The sequence below is a fragment of the Medicago truncatula genome, chromosome 3 (assembly GCF_003473485.1).
Source record: "Medicago truncatula cultivar Jemalong A17 chromosome 3, MtrunA17r5.0-ANR, whole genome shotgun sequence".
NCBI lineage: Eukaryota > Viridiplantae > Streptophyta > Magnoliopsida > Fabales > Fabaceae > Medicago > Medicago truncatula.
In genome coordinates this window covers 55359080-55377278 of record NC_053044.1, presented here as the reverse complement: position 1 = coordinate 55377278, position 18199 = coordinate 55359080, and the positions used below count along the sequence as shown (strand labels likewise).

General features: G+C 33.9%; 2 protein-coding genes across 2 annotated transcripts; one reads left to right on the top strand and one right to left on the bottom strand.

Annotated features, from left to right (window-relative positions):
• The first annotated feature begins 842 nt into the window (after nt 1-842).
• On the top strand, nt 843-3884 carry LOC11442306 (E3 ubiquitin-protein ligase WAV3). Its single transcript, XM_003603646.4, has 2 exons — nt 843-1540; nt 1628-3884. The coding sequence occupies exons 1-2, from the start codon at nt 1163-1165 to the stop codon at nt 3554-3556; spliced, it is 2307 nt and encodes a 768-aa protein (XP_003603694.3). The 5' UTR covers nt 843-1162; the 3' UTR covers nt 3557-3884.
• A 6789-nt stretch (nt 3885-10673) lies between these two features.
• LOC11437109 (glutamyl-tRNA reductase 1, chloroplastic) lies at nt 10674-13518 on the bottom strand. Its single transcript, XM_003603643.4, has 3 exons — nt 13137-13518; nt 12243-12484; nt 10674-12165 (listed from the first exon to the last, which is right to left on the bottom strand). The coding sequence occupies exons 1-3, from the start codon at nt 13357-13359 to the stop codon at nt 11035-11037; spliced, it is 1596 nt and encodes a 531-aa protein (XP_003603691.1). The 5' UTR covers nt 13360-13518; the 3' UTR covers nt 10674-11034.
• Nucleotides 13519-18199: the final 4681 nt, after the last annotated feature.

Here is an 18199-nt window from a genome sequence, read left to right as displayed (position 1 = left end):
AAGAAGCACATAATTGATTTCATTGAGTTTTAGTTCTGAGATTTAAACATAAGAGGATTCAAATCCTTGTTTCGTTTATGGTGGAATTGACATCCCCTATGAGTTAATTTAAGTACATATTTAAATCAATGATGGAGCTTGTCAAAACCACGGTGAAACATCGTAGATTTGAGAAAATCTACACTTTATAAAATCAAGATGTCAACGTAATTTCATTCAAACACGCATTAATCTACTCTTTAGGTAGTAAAGTTTATCACATGACCGATACCCTAAAACAAGGACTTAAAAATCTCTTGAAATTTTAACAACAAGGACTTAAAAAAATTGTGTCTCAAACTTAAATAACATTTGTGTAGTAACACATTTATTTTATACAGTATATTTGTGTTAGATTAATATGGATGGATAAAGTTAGATCAAATCAAAACTTGAAAATGGTAAGGCACGTGTTCTTACAGAGGTGTCACGACTTGGCTCACAAGGTAGTGATACTGATATGATATGCATGGATGCTGCACAAAGCAGGTCATACATTACTATTTGGTTATGATCAAGATCAACTTGAGGCATCACGGGTCGGTGATCCATGTTTAATTGATCACATAATTATTGTCACATTGAAAAATTGAGATGATTAATTGATGATCAATAATTAGAGTAGGAGCGTTGACCAAATTAGATTAGAAAACCCAAGAAACACGTGGCCGTTAACATGGTAATTAGTAAACCTGATTAATTTAGTAGAATAAATAATCTTTAATTAAAGTAGGTAAATGGTGTGACTACTAAAATATGAGTATATAAATATGCAGACTACGAAAGCCTTCCCTTTTTGTACACAAAATACAAACAGCCAGGTAGTAGAGAGAAGGAGAATAGATCTCTCTCTCGAGGCGTTTAACTGCAGGGATCTTTTTGCTTTTATCAATATATGCAAAAACCAAAGTCTAGTTCGTTGAACTTTGAAGCCATTCTATTTTTTTATTTATTATCTTGATATGGCTCTAAGATTGTCTCGTTGCTTTAATTTCATTTGATCCCATGCTCTCTAAACTAAATTCCTTTGTCACCTTTAGATCCATTCTTCAAAACAAACAAAACTTCTTTATCTCTCTTATCTTCTTCTTAAGCGATAGAAAAGTGCAATACCTTTTAGTGAATGAAAATGGGTACTGGTTGGAGAAGAGCCTTTTGTACACGAGACCCTGAATCTACCATATCAGATAATAAGAACAACAACAACGGAAGTCCAAATCCTAGTCCAAGAAGCTGTGCTAGATTGAGTTTTCTTTCTGGTGGTAGTAGTAATCCTTCAACTCCACGTTTGCACCAATCTAAATCTCAACCAGTTTCTAGTCCAAGTCTTCGTTGTCGAACAATAACTGAAGCAGCTTCTCAAATAACAAATGATAGCCCCAGATTTCAAAGTAGCACCCCAAGATCAACAAAATCCCCTAGAGTTAACTCAATATCAAATCCTACTTCTCCTCGCTCTCCTTTGAAGTTGTCCCTCTTCAAAAACAGCTTCAAATTCAGGGTATGAATTCCTTTTTTCCTATTTTATTGAGATCCAAATAATGATACTGATCTGCCTTATTTATTTTGATATTATTGTTTGATTCAGAGTAGCTGTGGAATCTGTTTGAATAGCGTGAAAACGGGGCAGGGGAAGGCAATATACACAGCAGAATGTGCACATGCTTTTCATTTCCCTTGCATAGCAGCACATGTACGCAACCATGCTACCCTTGTTTGCCCTGTCTGCAACGCCACATGGAAAGACGTTCCTCTTCTAGCGGCGCACAAGAATCTTGCTTCTTCACAACAAATTCCCAATGCAATTCCAAACCACAAAATACCTACAGTAAATCCCTCTCCTGTTATCAGAACCAAGAACGTGGATCACTCTCAACAACAGCAACAAACAAAGCCTTCTGAATCAACAAGATCCTACGACGATGATGAGCCTCTCCTCCTTTCTCCAACTTCTGGTGGTGGAAGGATTAACACTATTCCCGAAGCAGATGAAAATGCAGAGGAAGAAGATGATGACAACTGCGAGTTTCAAGGATTTTTCGTAAACACTAAACCTACATCCACCGCTAACAAAACCTACTCCGATTACATTCAAACCAACGACGGAGTCGGTGATTCAAGAACTGTTCAGGTGAAGTTAATGCCAGAATGTGCAATTGTATCAGTTTCCAGAACACACGAAACATACGCTTTGGTTTTGAAAGTAAAAGCACCACCACCACTCCGCGGCGGAACCAACACACTTGATCCTTCACGGCGAGCTCCGATAGATCTTGTTACAGTTCTCGATGTTGGTGGAAGCATGTCCAGCGCAAAGCTTCACATGCTAAAACGCGCGATGCGTTTGGTTATTTCATCTCTTGGTCCTTCTGATAGGCTTTCTATTGTTGCTTTTTCGTCTATTTCCAAACGACTCTTACCGTTGAGAAGAATGACGGCTCAAGGTCAACGTTTGGCTCGGCGCATCGTTGACCGGCTTGTTACCGGTGAAGGTAACAGCGTTAGTGAAGCTTTGAGAAAAGCAACTACAGTTTTGGAGGATCGTAGAGAAAGAAACCCGGTTGCTAGCGTCATGCTATTATCCGACGGTCAAGATGAAAAGGTTAACAATAGTAAGAATCAAAATCAACGGAAGATGTATAACCACGCTTCTTCAACCCGGTTCGCTCATATTGAAATTCCGGTTCACGCGTTTGGGTTTGGTAGCAAAAGCGGTTATAGTCATGAACCGGGTGAGGATGCATTTGCAAAATGTGTTGGCGGTCTTTTGAGTGTTGTGGTTCAGGATTTAAGAGTTCAACTTGGCTTTCAATCTGATTCGGCCCGGGCCGAGATTAATGCTATATACTCTTGCAGTGGAAGGCCCACGCTGTTGAGCTTAGGAGCCGTACGGCTCGGCGATTTATACGCTGAAGAAGAAAGAGAGCTTTTGGTGGAGATGAGAGTTCCAGCGTCAGCTTTGGGGTATGGGACCCACCATGTGATGACGGTAAGGTGTCTTTATAAAGACCCCGCAAGTCAAGAGATAGTATACGGCAGAGAACAGGGACTTACAGTGCAACTACCTCAGAATCAATCTCAGAATATACGATCATCAGGAACAAGAATCGAACGGTTGAGGAATCTTTTCATAACAACACGAGCCATAGCTGAGTCGAGGAGGCTTTTAGATCATAACAGTGACTTCACAAGTGCTCATCATTTACTTGCTTCAGCTCGTTCTCTTTTGATACAATCTGGCTCGGCTTCAGCGGAGCAATATGTTCGTGGCTTGGAAGCTGAGCTAGCGGAGCTTCATTGGAGGAGACAACAAGAACAGGTTCAAGTTGAGGTTCAGCAGCAACAAATGATGATTCAAAGAAGAAGAGGGTGCGAAAATATGGTGGATGAAAACGGTGAGCCACTTACCCCTACATCAGCTTGGAGAGCGGCTGAGAAGCTGGCTAAGATGGCTATGGTCAAGAAGTCTTTGAATAAAGTCAGTGACTTACATGGTTTCGAAAATGCTAGGTTTTAATTACATGTTTTTTTTTTTTTTTTGGTTTAATAAATTTGTTTTCTTTTGTTAATTTTTTGTTTTTGAAAAATATGTAAAAACTTATAATTAGAGGAAGAAAACAATTGGGGATGGGGATGGAGACAAGGTGGTAGCAGACGGCGCGGCCCTTTGTGCATTAGAAGATGATTTTGTGATGGAGTGTATGGCCCACCTTTAAATGGGGGAATTTGATTGGTTGGCGTAACCGTCATATCTTTTTGTCTTCTCTTTTTCATATGATGTGATTAATTTTTAATCATCATCCCTTTTCAAGATCATAATCCATGAGATACTGATATACACAAAATCCATTCCAACTCAGAACTAGTGTATGTTTGGTTTCATTTTTAGAGGAGTTAAAATTGATTCTAAAAGTGTATAATTAATTATGTCATGTTTGGTTGTTTTGTTTTAAAATTACAAATTAAAGCTTTTGATGTTATAGTTGATTTTAACTCAAGCTCATTGTCCAACTTACTTTTAAATTAAATGTATACATCTTTTATTGGCAAAATCATTTTATAGAATCATTTCATACACATATATCCTAGACTTCTTGACATGGGAGATTTTATGTTTTTTTTGCCTCATTTAATGATTTGCAATTTTAGTTATATTGAGGATTTTGGTTGTGGTTTTTAATGTAGTGGATGTGTGTGGGGCTAAATATTAAGGAGCGGATCGTTAGGGATGGGGCTAACATGAGAGAGTACAATGATGAATGAATGATTACATTCTACGTGGCAACTTGATGCTTTTTTCCCCATCTCTGATTTGAAAATACCTTACCTTAAAAACTTAGAATCAAAATGAAAATACCTTAGATCGTGCTTTGCAATATCTATGGTTGAAGGAGCGGGGAAATTCGGGTACTTTTTTTGTGAGAAATAAGATTTCTAAAAGTATGTTATAGTAAGTGAATGTATTGCATGAAATTGAGTTGTACGACTTTCCAACTTAAGAGGTAAACCTAATCCAAATGGTTATAACATCGTATTTTACTTCTGTTTCGTTGTGCTGATTCAAATTTGTGATGAATTCTAGATTATAAAATAGTTAAATTCTAGTACTATAGATGATAAAGTCATTCCACATTTATTTTTCATGGAGTGACCTATCTCGGTTTGTTTAGTAGATATTTTTGTTGTCTACCTCAAAGTCTCTATTTACAAGCATCTTTAGATAGATATGAATGGGGTTTAAAGTCGAGGTTGTAGGCTGTTGATAAATACAAAGGCCAACTGATTGTAAGATTGAAAGCGTTTCATGGTCCGTCTCAATCAGCAAGCTTAGCTTCCTCTGTTTGACAACAAATTTTCAGCTACTTTGTGCAAAATAAATAAGAGAGAGGGGAAATTTAATTAAGGTAGTTTGCATCAAAACAGGATCTTAAGTAGAGAGCACAGTTGTGGAGCCCAATAAGTGTCCCAGTTGTCTAATCCATCACTATCTAGGCCTTTGTGATTCTTGGCAGACCTTGTGTTCTTTTGGTTTTACTTAGCTAGCTACCACATAAACAACAACAACAACAACACCGGTCAAGACACGATTGAGTGGGGGCATGCTTATTATTATGTCACTTAGCCTTAGTCTATTATTTGAAGAGGAAATCTGAGATTAGTTTTTCACTTTTTATTTTGAAATGAAATCAGAAAGATTATAAAAACTATGTTGATTCTTCTCATTTCATCCAAGTAAACGGGCATTACATGAATTATGCATAATCATTATCTGATACATTGATATGTGAATCTGTGCTTATGATAAACTGATAATATTCTTCTTCATAAAAGACTTGGGGTTGTGGAGGATTTCACGTGATACTGTAGGGGGGGACCGTTGTTAACTCTGTCTGTACAACACCCGATAGAGATTGCTTATCATTGCCTTCTCAATTCTTCCTTTTTCCTATGGGGAATTTGTGCCCACGTTTCACCTTTCAATTAAACTAAATAATTGATCAATATTTATGCATTTACAACCCGGCTAGAATAGATATCAGTTGGCCTGTCTACAAAATATATTTAATGCTAATGTCACATATGTTTTTTATGAAGAAGAATAATGTCACATTTTTTATTAGGGGAATAATCTAAAAATGAAAAATAGATTAAGCTTTAACAATTTCTTACCATCAAGTCACATGAACATTTACTATTAAACCAAAATTCAGCATAACTTTTTTGCTGCTATAATTATTCTCATTGCTTTATTCGTTTCAAAGAAAGGTTTAAAATAATATTGTATTTTTATTTGATATTTTAAAATATGAATTAAACATTAATAGTTTTCTTTTATCTTTATAATTATATATTGATCCAACTTACTAACACACTGTATTTCACTCACTTCATTAATAGTGTCTATTGTGAACCACATATAAGATGCTCAAATCGCATGATTGAATGAAGCTATGAACTCGAGCTAAGTGCACTTTTAATTGGTTGGCAACTGTAACACCTATTTCTATTAAAGCAATAAAACATGCGAATAATAATAATATTCAAGAAATAGTCGTTACTTTCACCAAAGCAAAGGAAATCAAAATCGAATCAACGGTCAACATGCATGTATATAAAACCTCAGTAGTCGCAGCGGATACAAAATTCTTATACATCAAGCATACATGTCAAACGATCTCAAAAATGCATAAGCATAAAAATCTCCAAGTCCGACAAGTGGACAAATCTCAAAACATGAATAAATCCAACAAAAGATCTAGAGCTATCATACAAAATACAAAATCCCTAGATCCGAGCCGACTCTACTCTAAGACCCGATAGTGGAGAGAGCTCCCACTATCCAGCAACACCAAGTACTCACCAAGCTACTACTCCTGCACAACGTCTACTTACCCATACAGGCAAGCAGACGGACAAACCACTGGGGGTGAGTATTACATCAACATAATCCAATTAATCAATTAAGCATGAATAATTAAATTCAGGTAACATGTAATGGATCAAGAGTAGATAGTTTCCAAAGATGCATTCTTACCAAAATTCAAATATCTTAGATATGTGTTTAACAAACATAATATCATCAACAGCCATTCATTCAACAATCTTACCAATTCACAAGTTCCTCAATTCATATAGTCAATAATGACACAATTCATCAATCAATCAAATGTAATCATCACAATTACTCATTCACAACCACAATGTACATCAACTACATTCACAACTAGGACTCATGCCACAACATGATATGATCCTAGACACACCCTATATGCATGCGGTACCGGTCTCACCAATATTTAGCCCGTCGCCCTTGATGCCGACAGAACATCATAATCTCACCATTTAGATATATAAAAATATCCATCTCCATCAGTCATGTATGCATGAACATATGACTCAACAACAATGCATATGTTCACACAACAACTCGCCATATTCTCACCAATATTACTTGCATAAATGCATTCACACCAATTCATCATTTCTCGACATATATGAACTCCCAACAATTCATAACATATATATATATATATATATATATATATGTATATTTACCCGCCTTATCATAATAAACAATGTATATGGATTCACCAATATCATCACCTTCACATAATTTCACATCAATTACATGATTTGCTCACATTCCAAGTAAAGAGGAAAATACGTCACCTTAAGATAAACGTCACAATCCATATTCAACTATCAATCCAATACTTCCATATAGTCATACAAAACTAATTACGAAAGATTTATAAGATAATTGACTCAAAATAACATTTTCCGATAAAGTCCATCTTTCCTTTTACAACTTTAAAACAATGAGACAATTGAACTAAAACTGAGTATATAAACTCTAGGACCTCAACCATGTATATACACAAGTCACATATGAGTGCAGTAGTGTATACATCAACGTCTCATAGGCCAACTTGCTTAAATTCAAGTTTTGCAAAGATTCGTATCCTAATTGTTTCATTAAAGTCAAGAAAACACAAGGACTCACTAAGCCCTTATTACAAAGCTATCTCTTCCATAAAAACATCCCTAGATGATTAGGATAAAGTCCCTACACTTAGGAAGAAGTTTGGAAGCAATTGGAGCGAAGAAAATTGCATTTTTGAGGTTTTTGGTCAAACAACATCGTGGCACGTTGGTTTCCCATCGTGGCACGATTTTTCCAGGATCAGACAGGCTGAAAACCTGGTCAAAATCGTGGCACGTTGGCCCCGAATCGTGGCATGATTGTTGTTTGACAGACAACATCAGATTTTCAACTTCTACGTTTTCGCGCATAAAAATCAAACCGTTAATCCGTTTTCGACGCCGTTTTCACTCACATGCTCCTAACTCTTAACACTATCATAATGCACAGAAAAATCCCAATTTCAACAACCCCAATTCATTTTACAAACCTCACACAAACACTCATTTTCCAAAACGGTTAACAATTGAATTTTCAAACGAAACTCTCGTTTTCTCCCAAAATGACTCGACTATCATATCCTCAACATAAAAACAGAAATTCCATCAAGGTTAACTCATCCAACAACATCGACAACTCAGTCAACAACTTTGTATATCAAATTTCATTTTTGGGTCCTTCACATGAACATCTAACACAACTTCACCAACACAAACAACAACTCATATCTCATCATCAAATCATGATTTGTGAACACCCAAACCATGAATCATCAACAACAACATCTCATATCAACAACAACATCAATTAAGCATGAATTCATCACAATCAACAACAACAACACTAATTTATGCCAATTTGAGCAAAATCAACAAAGTATACATATAAACATGTATTGAGCATGCAATTTCATCATCAACAACTTGATTATCGAAAATTCATATACCCAAACATCACATCAAAGCATGAGCACGAAATTCATCAATTAAATTTGAAATAATCACTTATTTCAATTAAGCACTTAATCATACAACAAATGAAAAATTACACTAAATGATTATGATGAAGACTAACCCCCTTACCTTAGATAATGATTAATCCAAACTTAGACTTCACTTTACCTCCTAGATTCACCCTAATTCTTGATTCTTCAAGTTTCTCCTTCTCTAACCCTTGTTCCTCTCTTCTCCACTTTCTCTCTCTACCTCTCTCTAGGAAAATATCTTATGAAATGAAATGAATGATATTTTCTAAGACAACTTCATAAGGTATATTCCCCTTAATGGGCTTAACTTAGTTTCTAGTGAACTTAACCCATTTCTATTCAACTCGCAAATGTTTCTACACTCTAACTGGTAATTCACTAATAACGGTAAAATGTCACTAACGGTCTCTAAATGGTAAAATCTCAACTTTACTCTAGTAACTTAATGAAATAACTATTCTCACTAATCACTAAAAGTAATTCTCACCCAAAATTATAATTCTACCCGTTCTCACCAAATGACCAAAATACCCTTAAGTCTAAAATGACTAAAATATCCTTCTAACACGGAAACCCATGAAAATGCACCCAATGATGAATAATCACACACAAACACATAATAAAAGTAATTAAAATAAATCTAGCTAAAAATCGGGCTGTTACAGCAACACTTAAGCAAATATACATTAATGTAGAGTTTCAAAGGGAAAGAGAATTGAGTCTAATGTAGTAAGTAAATCGTCAAGACCCATGAGCCCAAGAAAAATATATTTCGGCTCAAGTGACTTAGAGACTATGAATCCTATTAGACCATGCATCACCTCCTTCTAGAAGGATCTAGATAGTTTCAGTATGACAAATCATTGATTAGTTTCTTAGAATATATCAATGTTATAAGTAAAGTATTAGTGAATGCAACCGTCACCAAGAATGAATATGAAAACGAAAATAGTTTTAAGATAATGTAGTCCTAGTCATAGTCTCCTTCATTGTATTTCCTTCTTATTTGTACCACGAAAAAGTGGAATCTTACATAAACACTTAAAAATACAGTAATACTTATACTTTCTTCTCTCTAGTGAGTTTATCATTTGGCGTCAGTCACTCTCGATTACATAGTTGTAAGGAAAGTGTGGCATCTCTAGCTATGGCGCTGATCACAACCGCATTTTACAATCTAGGGGGAAGTGTGCCGCCACCTTTGGCTATGGTGTTGTTGATCACCCGATTCACCTCCATGCCCCATGCTGGTGGAGAGTGTGGATGAGACATGGAATACATGTGGGGTTTGCTCTCAAATTGGGCCAACTGACTTGCATAAATGGAAGGTCCATTTCCGGAGTGGGCCGACTTAGAACGGGTCAGTCAAGACTATACTGAACAACTACAATGTTTCATACATATAATGAATGAAAGAGGTTGAGATAATATTTTCAACTTAAAAATAAATTTAACACATATTTCAGCTATTTTAACTCGTCCAGAACGTTTAATTTTGAGAAATGATAAATTAATACAAAAAGTGACACCCGCGGTGTATATCTGTATGGTTGGTGGTTCAATTTGCTTTATAATACTCCGTCTATCGTAAGAGTATTTTTTTTACATATCGTCTTTTTTTTCTTCTGAAAACAATGCTTAAAAAGGAACTAATGTAGTAATCATTTAGCCCGTCTCGGGTTGCATGCAAGACGCACACTGTCTTGTATTACCTCAGTTTTACTTACGATGTCGGCAAAAGTTGTGTTCAAATAGAAGTGTTTAAATTTAATGTCTAAAGACACCTGGTTCCACGGCTTGATAAATTATATAGTATCTTTGTGGTTCCTTGCTAAAGGAGTAATGGTTATATCTGCTATTCTAAACTCTTGGGCTGTGTGAGTTTAGGATGGGAGTCGAGGAAAAGGATTTTGTGAAAAATGACGTATGAGATGGAAAGATTTTGGGGGTTTGAACAAATTATCCAAATCCAATCTAGTCAAAGTTATAATAATACACTCAAGGTTAAAAATATATTAATATTTAATAGTAAGTAATCATTTATCATTAGCTAAAAAAGACCCAAAAAATTTAAAAGATTTTTCTATTTTCCCTTCCACTGTCATCCCTCAAAAGCACTCTCTTCCATTCTCCCTCTAAACTTCCAAACAAAACCTTTAAACACAATAATAGACTCTCCAAGAGCAACCACAGCCATGAATAAAAACAGAATCTTGAAAGAAGACATCGAAAATTAATCTCATCCTTACCAAAATATATAAACTTGGCACTAATTACAATTACCCGGACAAATTTTAGGCCAATATAATTTGTAGTAAATACAATGCTCATAAAAACATCTTCATTTTTGTATAATACAAAACCAGATGGATGTGTAGACACATAAGCCATAAAGCCCAAATGAGTTTGGACAAGCAGACGCATAGACACAACAATCAATGGAAGCTCCACCAAGGAGACTTCTGCTGTTTCAACTATGTACTAAATATACACGATTTCATATCCTAAAAATGGTGAGGGTGTTTCCTCTTATTCTAATGAAAGGAAATAAATGTGTATCGTCAATGAAGTTGGTGTTGAATCCATCTCACTTCTGGTTTTGTTCCACCTTAGCTCGAACTTTCTGCTCCAAAACAGATATTTCAGTCTCTAGGCTGAACATTCTATTCAAAGCATGCATGTTCTCAAGGGTCTCAGTTAGAGTTCGGTCGTCACTCCCATCACACCTTAAATGTTGCATTGGACCATGAAGCATCCTATTCACAATACCCCGACTAAGATCATCCACAGCTTTCCGCGTCTTCTTTGAGATATCATCACCCATCTTACCCAAGCATTTCTCAAGCTCAGCAACCCTGATCCTTTCAGCATAGGCTCTCAATTTTTTTATGGTAGGAACAGTTTCCAGTGAGTCTCTCCAAGCTTCAAATTGTTTCAACTCTTCACCAATGATCGCCTGCGCTTCCATTGCTTTTCTAAGCCGATCCTCTTTGTTGGCAGCCACAACCTCTTTAAGGTCATCAACATTGTAAACTCGAACAGATTCAATATCTGAGACACATGAACCAACATTTCGAGGAACAGAAATGTCAATGAAAAGGCGAAGGCCTCCAACATCTTGACTTGCTGGAGGAAGGTCCTTGACATCATCTTTCATGAATAATGGGGTTTCTGATGCTGTACTGGTGAATACTACATCTGCTTCACAAACACAAGAGAGCATTTCTGAAAGAGGTTTGTAAATTATTTCAATATCCTTCAGTTCTTCGCGTATTGCAGCAACTCTCTCCTCGGTCCTATTGACAACAACCATCCTTGTGCAACCTTTCGAAACCAAATGTTTGATCACCAGCTTTCCCATCTTCCCAGCACCGATAATCAGCATCCTGGCATTATCATGTGAGGCTTCAGGTAGCTTCATATAGGCCAACTCCACAGCGGCTGAACTCACAGAAACTGCCCCAGCAGCAATATTAGTCTCTGCTCTAACCCTTTTTCCGACAGTTATTGCGTGCTTGAATAGACCACTAATGTTTCTTCCAAAGCCGTTAACTCCTTGTCCAACTTTGACAACTTGCTTAACCTGAGCAAGAATTTGACCTTCTCCCAATACAAGAGACTCAAGACCAGCTGATACTTGAAAAAGATGCTGTGTGGCATCTTTGTTGTAAAGTAAAAATCGGTGCTCGCAAAGCTCTGAAACAGGAACGGAACTTGTCTGCAAAAGAGAACAGGAACATTAAATATTTTATAATGCACTACAAATATGATTTAGGAGATAAACTCGTCACTTACTTTTGACATCCATTCCATGACCTCTTTGACACCACGGTGTTGGGACAGAGCGACGACATATATCTCCATTCGGTTGCAGGTGCTCAGAACAGCTGCTTCTTCAATATGATTGAGACTGCACAACTCTGCAATAGCTCTAGGCCATTCTGCTTCCGGAATGGCAAGTTTTTCACGCATTTCTACCGGAGCAGTGTGCACACTGAGCCCAATGACGACAATGCTGCTCCTTTCCTTTGTGTACCCTGTTAAAGTTAATTGTATAAATTATTTGAAAGTCACAACTTGCAAGTTTCAGATTGCAAATCAACCAATGAACAACATGCTATCCCGTCTTACTTTCTTTTGGTAAATAACCCTCTAGATGTCATCACAACCGTCAACCACAAGTCCTAAAAGCTTCAAATCTTCGGAACATTGATGTGTAAAAAGTGATGCAACATAAAAGCCCAACCGCTTAAGAAATATAACAAACAGAAATTGATCTCCTAGAGTGAATTAAACAGACTCAGAATGACTAGTGCAAAAAAATAGAAAATGTTAACATGCAAAAAAACTTCATCCTTTATTTTGTGAATACTATGAAGAAAAAAAAACATGTTTCCTGGTAAATAGGGTGCTGCAATGATTTAAAATTCGACGGTTGGATACAATATACCATCTGGAGAAACAGTTGAATCATCCAAAAGATCATAAACTTTCAGAGATAAAGTGCAGTAACAGGTAAGAAATTAATCAGCATTTTCAACAGTAAACAAATAATTATTACCTTAATCCATATGTTTAGAGGATTACAACAAATTAAGAAAGAAAGGGTATAAAATGTTTAATGAAACAAAGGAAAAGTAGATAATATCAAAGACGAATTCAATTCAGGGAAATGAAGCATTGACTTACTATCAGCTGCAGAAGTTTTGAGGAGCTCAAGAGCAGAAAGGGTGGTGGTGCTAGCAATAGTTTGATCAGAATTTTGAGCATCACATCGAATAATTCCTTTTTGAATGAAAGTAGTTCTGGGTTTCCCAAAAACTGATAAATGGGTGGGAGTGGGTAGCCTCGAAGAAGATTTGAGGAATAGTGACTCCAATTTGGGACCGGAGAAAGTGGTTGAAACGGCCATTATTGAGTGAGAACCCTAACCCTAGATTGAAAGAGAAGGAGGAGAATTGAATTTGAAAAGAGATGAAGAGGAAGGGGGAAAGAAATGAATAATCGTGTAATTGACCCTTCCACTCACTCTTGGGTTTTTGAGATTGTAATAATTAATATTGCGATTTGTTCTCTGGGTTCTGATTGGCCTGTGTTCCGCGCGTTTTATCCACACTCTTTCCATCTCTCTCTCTTCTATCGTGGACCCTACTCAACAGTATAATAACTTGTAAATTGTTTTGCACACTATAAATTTAATTTCAATTTTCATTGACTATTAACTATTGTCGGTTAAAATTTGTTGATGGAGTTATAATCGTAATTTTGTGGTGTTTTCCATAGCAACTTTTGACATGAGAACATCAATTTTCTAGTAACTTTGGGGGTTCTCCCTCTCCAAATTTGATAGTTAAGATTTGAGATGATCTCAATTATGATCAAAGATAGTTAAGGTTTGATATGATTTAAATTAGTTCCATGCATCATTTTTAATTAAGACCTAAAGAATATGAGATTCGAATCCCAAATTCATATAGTTCTACTCATTAATTATTGTAACCGTTAATTTCAAATTGATGGTTGAAATTTGAGATGACACGAATTATTGACATACGATGCATATTCTTGGGTCTTTTCAACATATTTTTTAAATAGTTGGAATTAAAATAGACTTCGCATAAATTTTGGTATGACTCATTCAAATTTGAGGGATGATATATGGTGCGATATCCCGTAAATTCGCGAATGTGATTTTTTTATGTTTTTTATTTAAATATTTATCATTCTTTTCATGAAAAAACAATTTTATTTCGACAAAATTCTCTACACCTAAATGACTTGAATCACCGCCTCCATAACCACCAAGATTTCATATTTGAAGCTAATGTTATTTCATGTTTATAAAATAATTCAATCGTTAATTTTTATCAAACAAATTCAATCGATTACCTTATTTATTATGAACTATAAGCTAAACAGCTCTATTCACTATAAATTCATTCGTTGTAAACTAATTTATCAGTCTATTTGCTTTTATTTACCAAACACAATTCTTAGTAATTACACCAAATGTTAATTTAGAGGAAATACACCAAATGTTAATTAGGTCGTTCTCAAACAGTCGATAACTTGTGCGTGTGTCAGAAAATTATTTTTACTTCCTTATTATAGCTCAATCAGAAAATTATATTATCTCTTTCAAAAAAATAATTTATTACCACTATTTTCTATTGAGCACCCTCCATTTGTTTTGATACGCTCTTTTCATAAAATGAGAAAATTTACAAAACTAATCCTTTTATTATGGTGTTGTAAATGCCAACGTGGCACTCACAAATTCATTGCATCTCCAAGGCATATGCTTGACATTGAAAATCAACAAAAATTAAAAGATATTTTTATACTATTGAGAGAAAAAAGATAAGGCAATGAAGGGTGGGCTATGAGGATGTGTGATCCTACTTGCTCTTTGAGATTTCAAGGTCTCTTTTTGCCACAGTTTCACTTAGAAAGTTTAAATTGCAGCCACAATTACAATTCTTCAAGATTCTGATCATATTGTTACCTTGTTTGTGGACCCCAAAACAATCTATATGACAAGGGTTGTTCATAGGATAAGTGAATCAAAATGGAATAAAGCCTTTAATTTTGACTTGAAGCCACCTACAAATATTTGGTAACAAATAATTATCATAAACTGATGGAAATCAAGAATTAATTTGCAATTTTAGGAAAGAAAAAAAAAGCACATAGATTAAATAAATAAAATAACAAAAAAAAAGCAACTTTGGAGTATAAGAGTTTCATTACCAAAATTCAAGCAATGTAGATATAAGAGGTAATTGCCAATATATTGCTTAGAGAGATAATCATATACTGATCAAAATCAAGAATCAGTTTCCTTTTATAGGAAAAAAAACGTGGGATAAATTAATAACAAAAAAGAAAAGGCAGATCTGAAGTATAAGAGTCTCACTACCAAACTGATGCACTGTAGTAGTTCTATCCATGCCTAACATCTGTACATATAGTCAGACAGTCTTGCCTTGATGAACACAGTATTTTCAAGTTGCAATTTACTTTGAATCTTCAATCTTATAACTTAAGCTATGTGCTTCATCCCATTTTTATTTTTATTTTCATAATCAACAAGTTGATTTGAGATCATGGTTTTTTTTTTTTAGTAGTCTTTAAGTTGAAATAAATCTCCTTTCTATTTATTATATATTTCATAGGGTTTTAGTATAAAGATTTTTTTTAACAAGTTTTAGTATAAAGATAACTAGTCGAGATACCCGTGCTACAGCACGGATAGCGTGGCTTCGCCGCGTGTTGCGTCTTGGCTGCGTTTGCCATAGTGATTTTTTTTTTTTTTTGTCCATAGTGAAAATATGTAAAGTATTTAAAGCATAATAATGTATATATTGATTGGTAGTAATGAAAAATTGCACTCATATAAATTCTATCAATATAAATAAGAATACACTAATATATTTCCGTAAAACAAACATACACTCATATAAACATATTTTTATTAATAAAACTTAGGCAGTCACCGTGTTTAAATAGAGATATTAAAAAAATACTAATATTTTTTTGAAAGATTAAATAATATTAATTAAAACTGATCACTCGTTATAGTTACTAAAATGAGTCCCGTGTTACAATTGTACACTCCAATGGGTTTTTTATTAATACATTTAAAAAAACGGAAAAAATTGAAGTATGATTAATCATAGTATATTATAATTTTTTTGTTTGTTTTAGTATTGACGATATTAAAAAAAATGAAAATACATTTCACAAATAAACATATACTAATATTCCCGTATAAAAACATATAGTTAGATATATTTTTGTTAATATATAGTTCATATACTCATTTGTATTTTATCAATATATAGTTCCCATTAAATTTCAGAAATAAGAATATATTAATATATTCTCATAAAACAAACATATACTATTTTTATTAATATATAGTCCATACACCCACATATATTTTATTAATATATATTAATAAAACTTAGGCAATAGCGATGTTTAATTAGAGATATTAAAAAAAAATACTATTTAAAATTGATCATTCGTTATAGTTACTAAAATGGGTCTCGTGTTACAATTGTACACTCCAACAAGTTTTTTAGTGATACATTTAAAAAAAAAAACATAAAAAATTGAAGTATGATTAATCAAAGTATATTATAATATTGTTCTTGTTTTAGTATTGACGATATGAAAAAAACTAATAAATAAAAATAATCATAAATTTTATTTACTAATATGTTTGAGTGTGAAAAATTTTAATATGTGTCCCGTGAAAAAACATAATTAAAGTATTATATAATAGTGTTATCGTAAAATACTAAATCATATTATGCTATAACAACAACACTTGTTAGTTTCCTCTATAAAAAAAAAAAAAAAAAAAAAACTTGTTAGTAAAACTGAATTGAAAATTAGTAGAGAAAATGAAAAATGAAGAAAGTTGGTAAGAAAAAGATAAGAGAGGAGAGTAAGATTGAGAGAGAAAAGTTTATTATTAAATAAATAAAGAAGAGAGAGAAAAATTTATTATTATAAATAAAGAAAGATGAGAGAGAAAAGTTTATTATTATTAAATTAATTTTTAATTCCTAAATGTTAATTTATATTTATTTTCATTTGCCTAAAAAAATTAGATATAAAGTGTAAAAAAATTTAAATGTAACAATAAATGAAATATAGTTTGTACAAATATATATGAGATTTGCTAGAACACACCTACTAGTTTTATGTGAAAGTGTTTTAACAAGTTATAACTAAAAAGTTAATAAATACACCTTAAGATGTATGTTGCTATAACACACCTTCTAAAAAAAATAAGTGGGTGTGTTCTAGCAAATCCTATAGGCATTTGCTAGAATACACCCACTTATTTTTTTAGAAGGAGTATTTTAGCAAGTGAATAACTAAAAATAGGTTAAATACCGTAGCTTTACTAAAACACTCCCACATAAAAACTAGTGGATGTGTTCTAGCAAACCCCAATATATATATATATATAGTGAAAGTAAACATAACGTTCTCATTTTTTTGTTGGAGAAAATTATTGTCCTTGTTCTCTTTTCTGACAAAAAGAAACTTATTGCATTTCATTCATAATAATAGTAGAGATACAAGATGGAATCCTAATATGAATATGAAAACTAGCATGACGTAAAGCCACTCTAGCAAAACTATGAGCGAATTCATTGGCTTGTCTTCGAATAAACCTAACATCAGAGGTTACTAAATCAGAAGCTAACAGGCGTCTACAGTCATTGATTACTGCGCAAAAATTAGAGACCCCACTTTTCCTGTCATAAAGACTATCCACCACACTTTTAGAATCAAGCTCAAAGTCCACAATACCTAGCTACAGATCACGAACCTAATACATGGTTGATAATAAACCTAAAGCCTCACCTAAATCCACATCAAGGAGTATTCTCCTTGTTCTTATTCTCTACAATTCTGATATATCACACAAAAATAACGTGTCATTTCGCAAAAAAAAAAAGGTGACATTAAATATTGAAATAGTCCCAAAAAAAAAAAAAACGTAACAATTGTAACGAAAAAAAACTTAAACGGAAAGGTAAAAAAATATCTTTTTCTATTGAGAAAAAAAAAAAAAGGATCTTTCATTCATAAAAAAATAGCATTCATATTTAAAACATATGTATTTTAATTTATAATATAATAAATGATTAAGGATAAAAAATAGAATTTAGTTAGAATAACAAGGGTAAAACTGGAAGTAAAAGTGAGAAGCTGCAAGCTTTAAACGC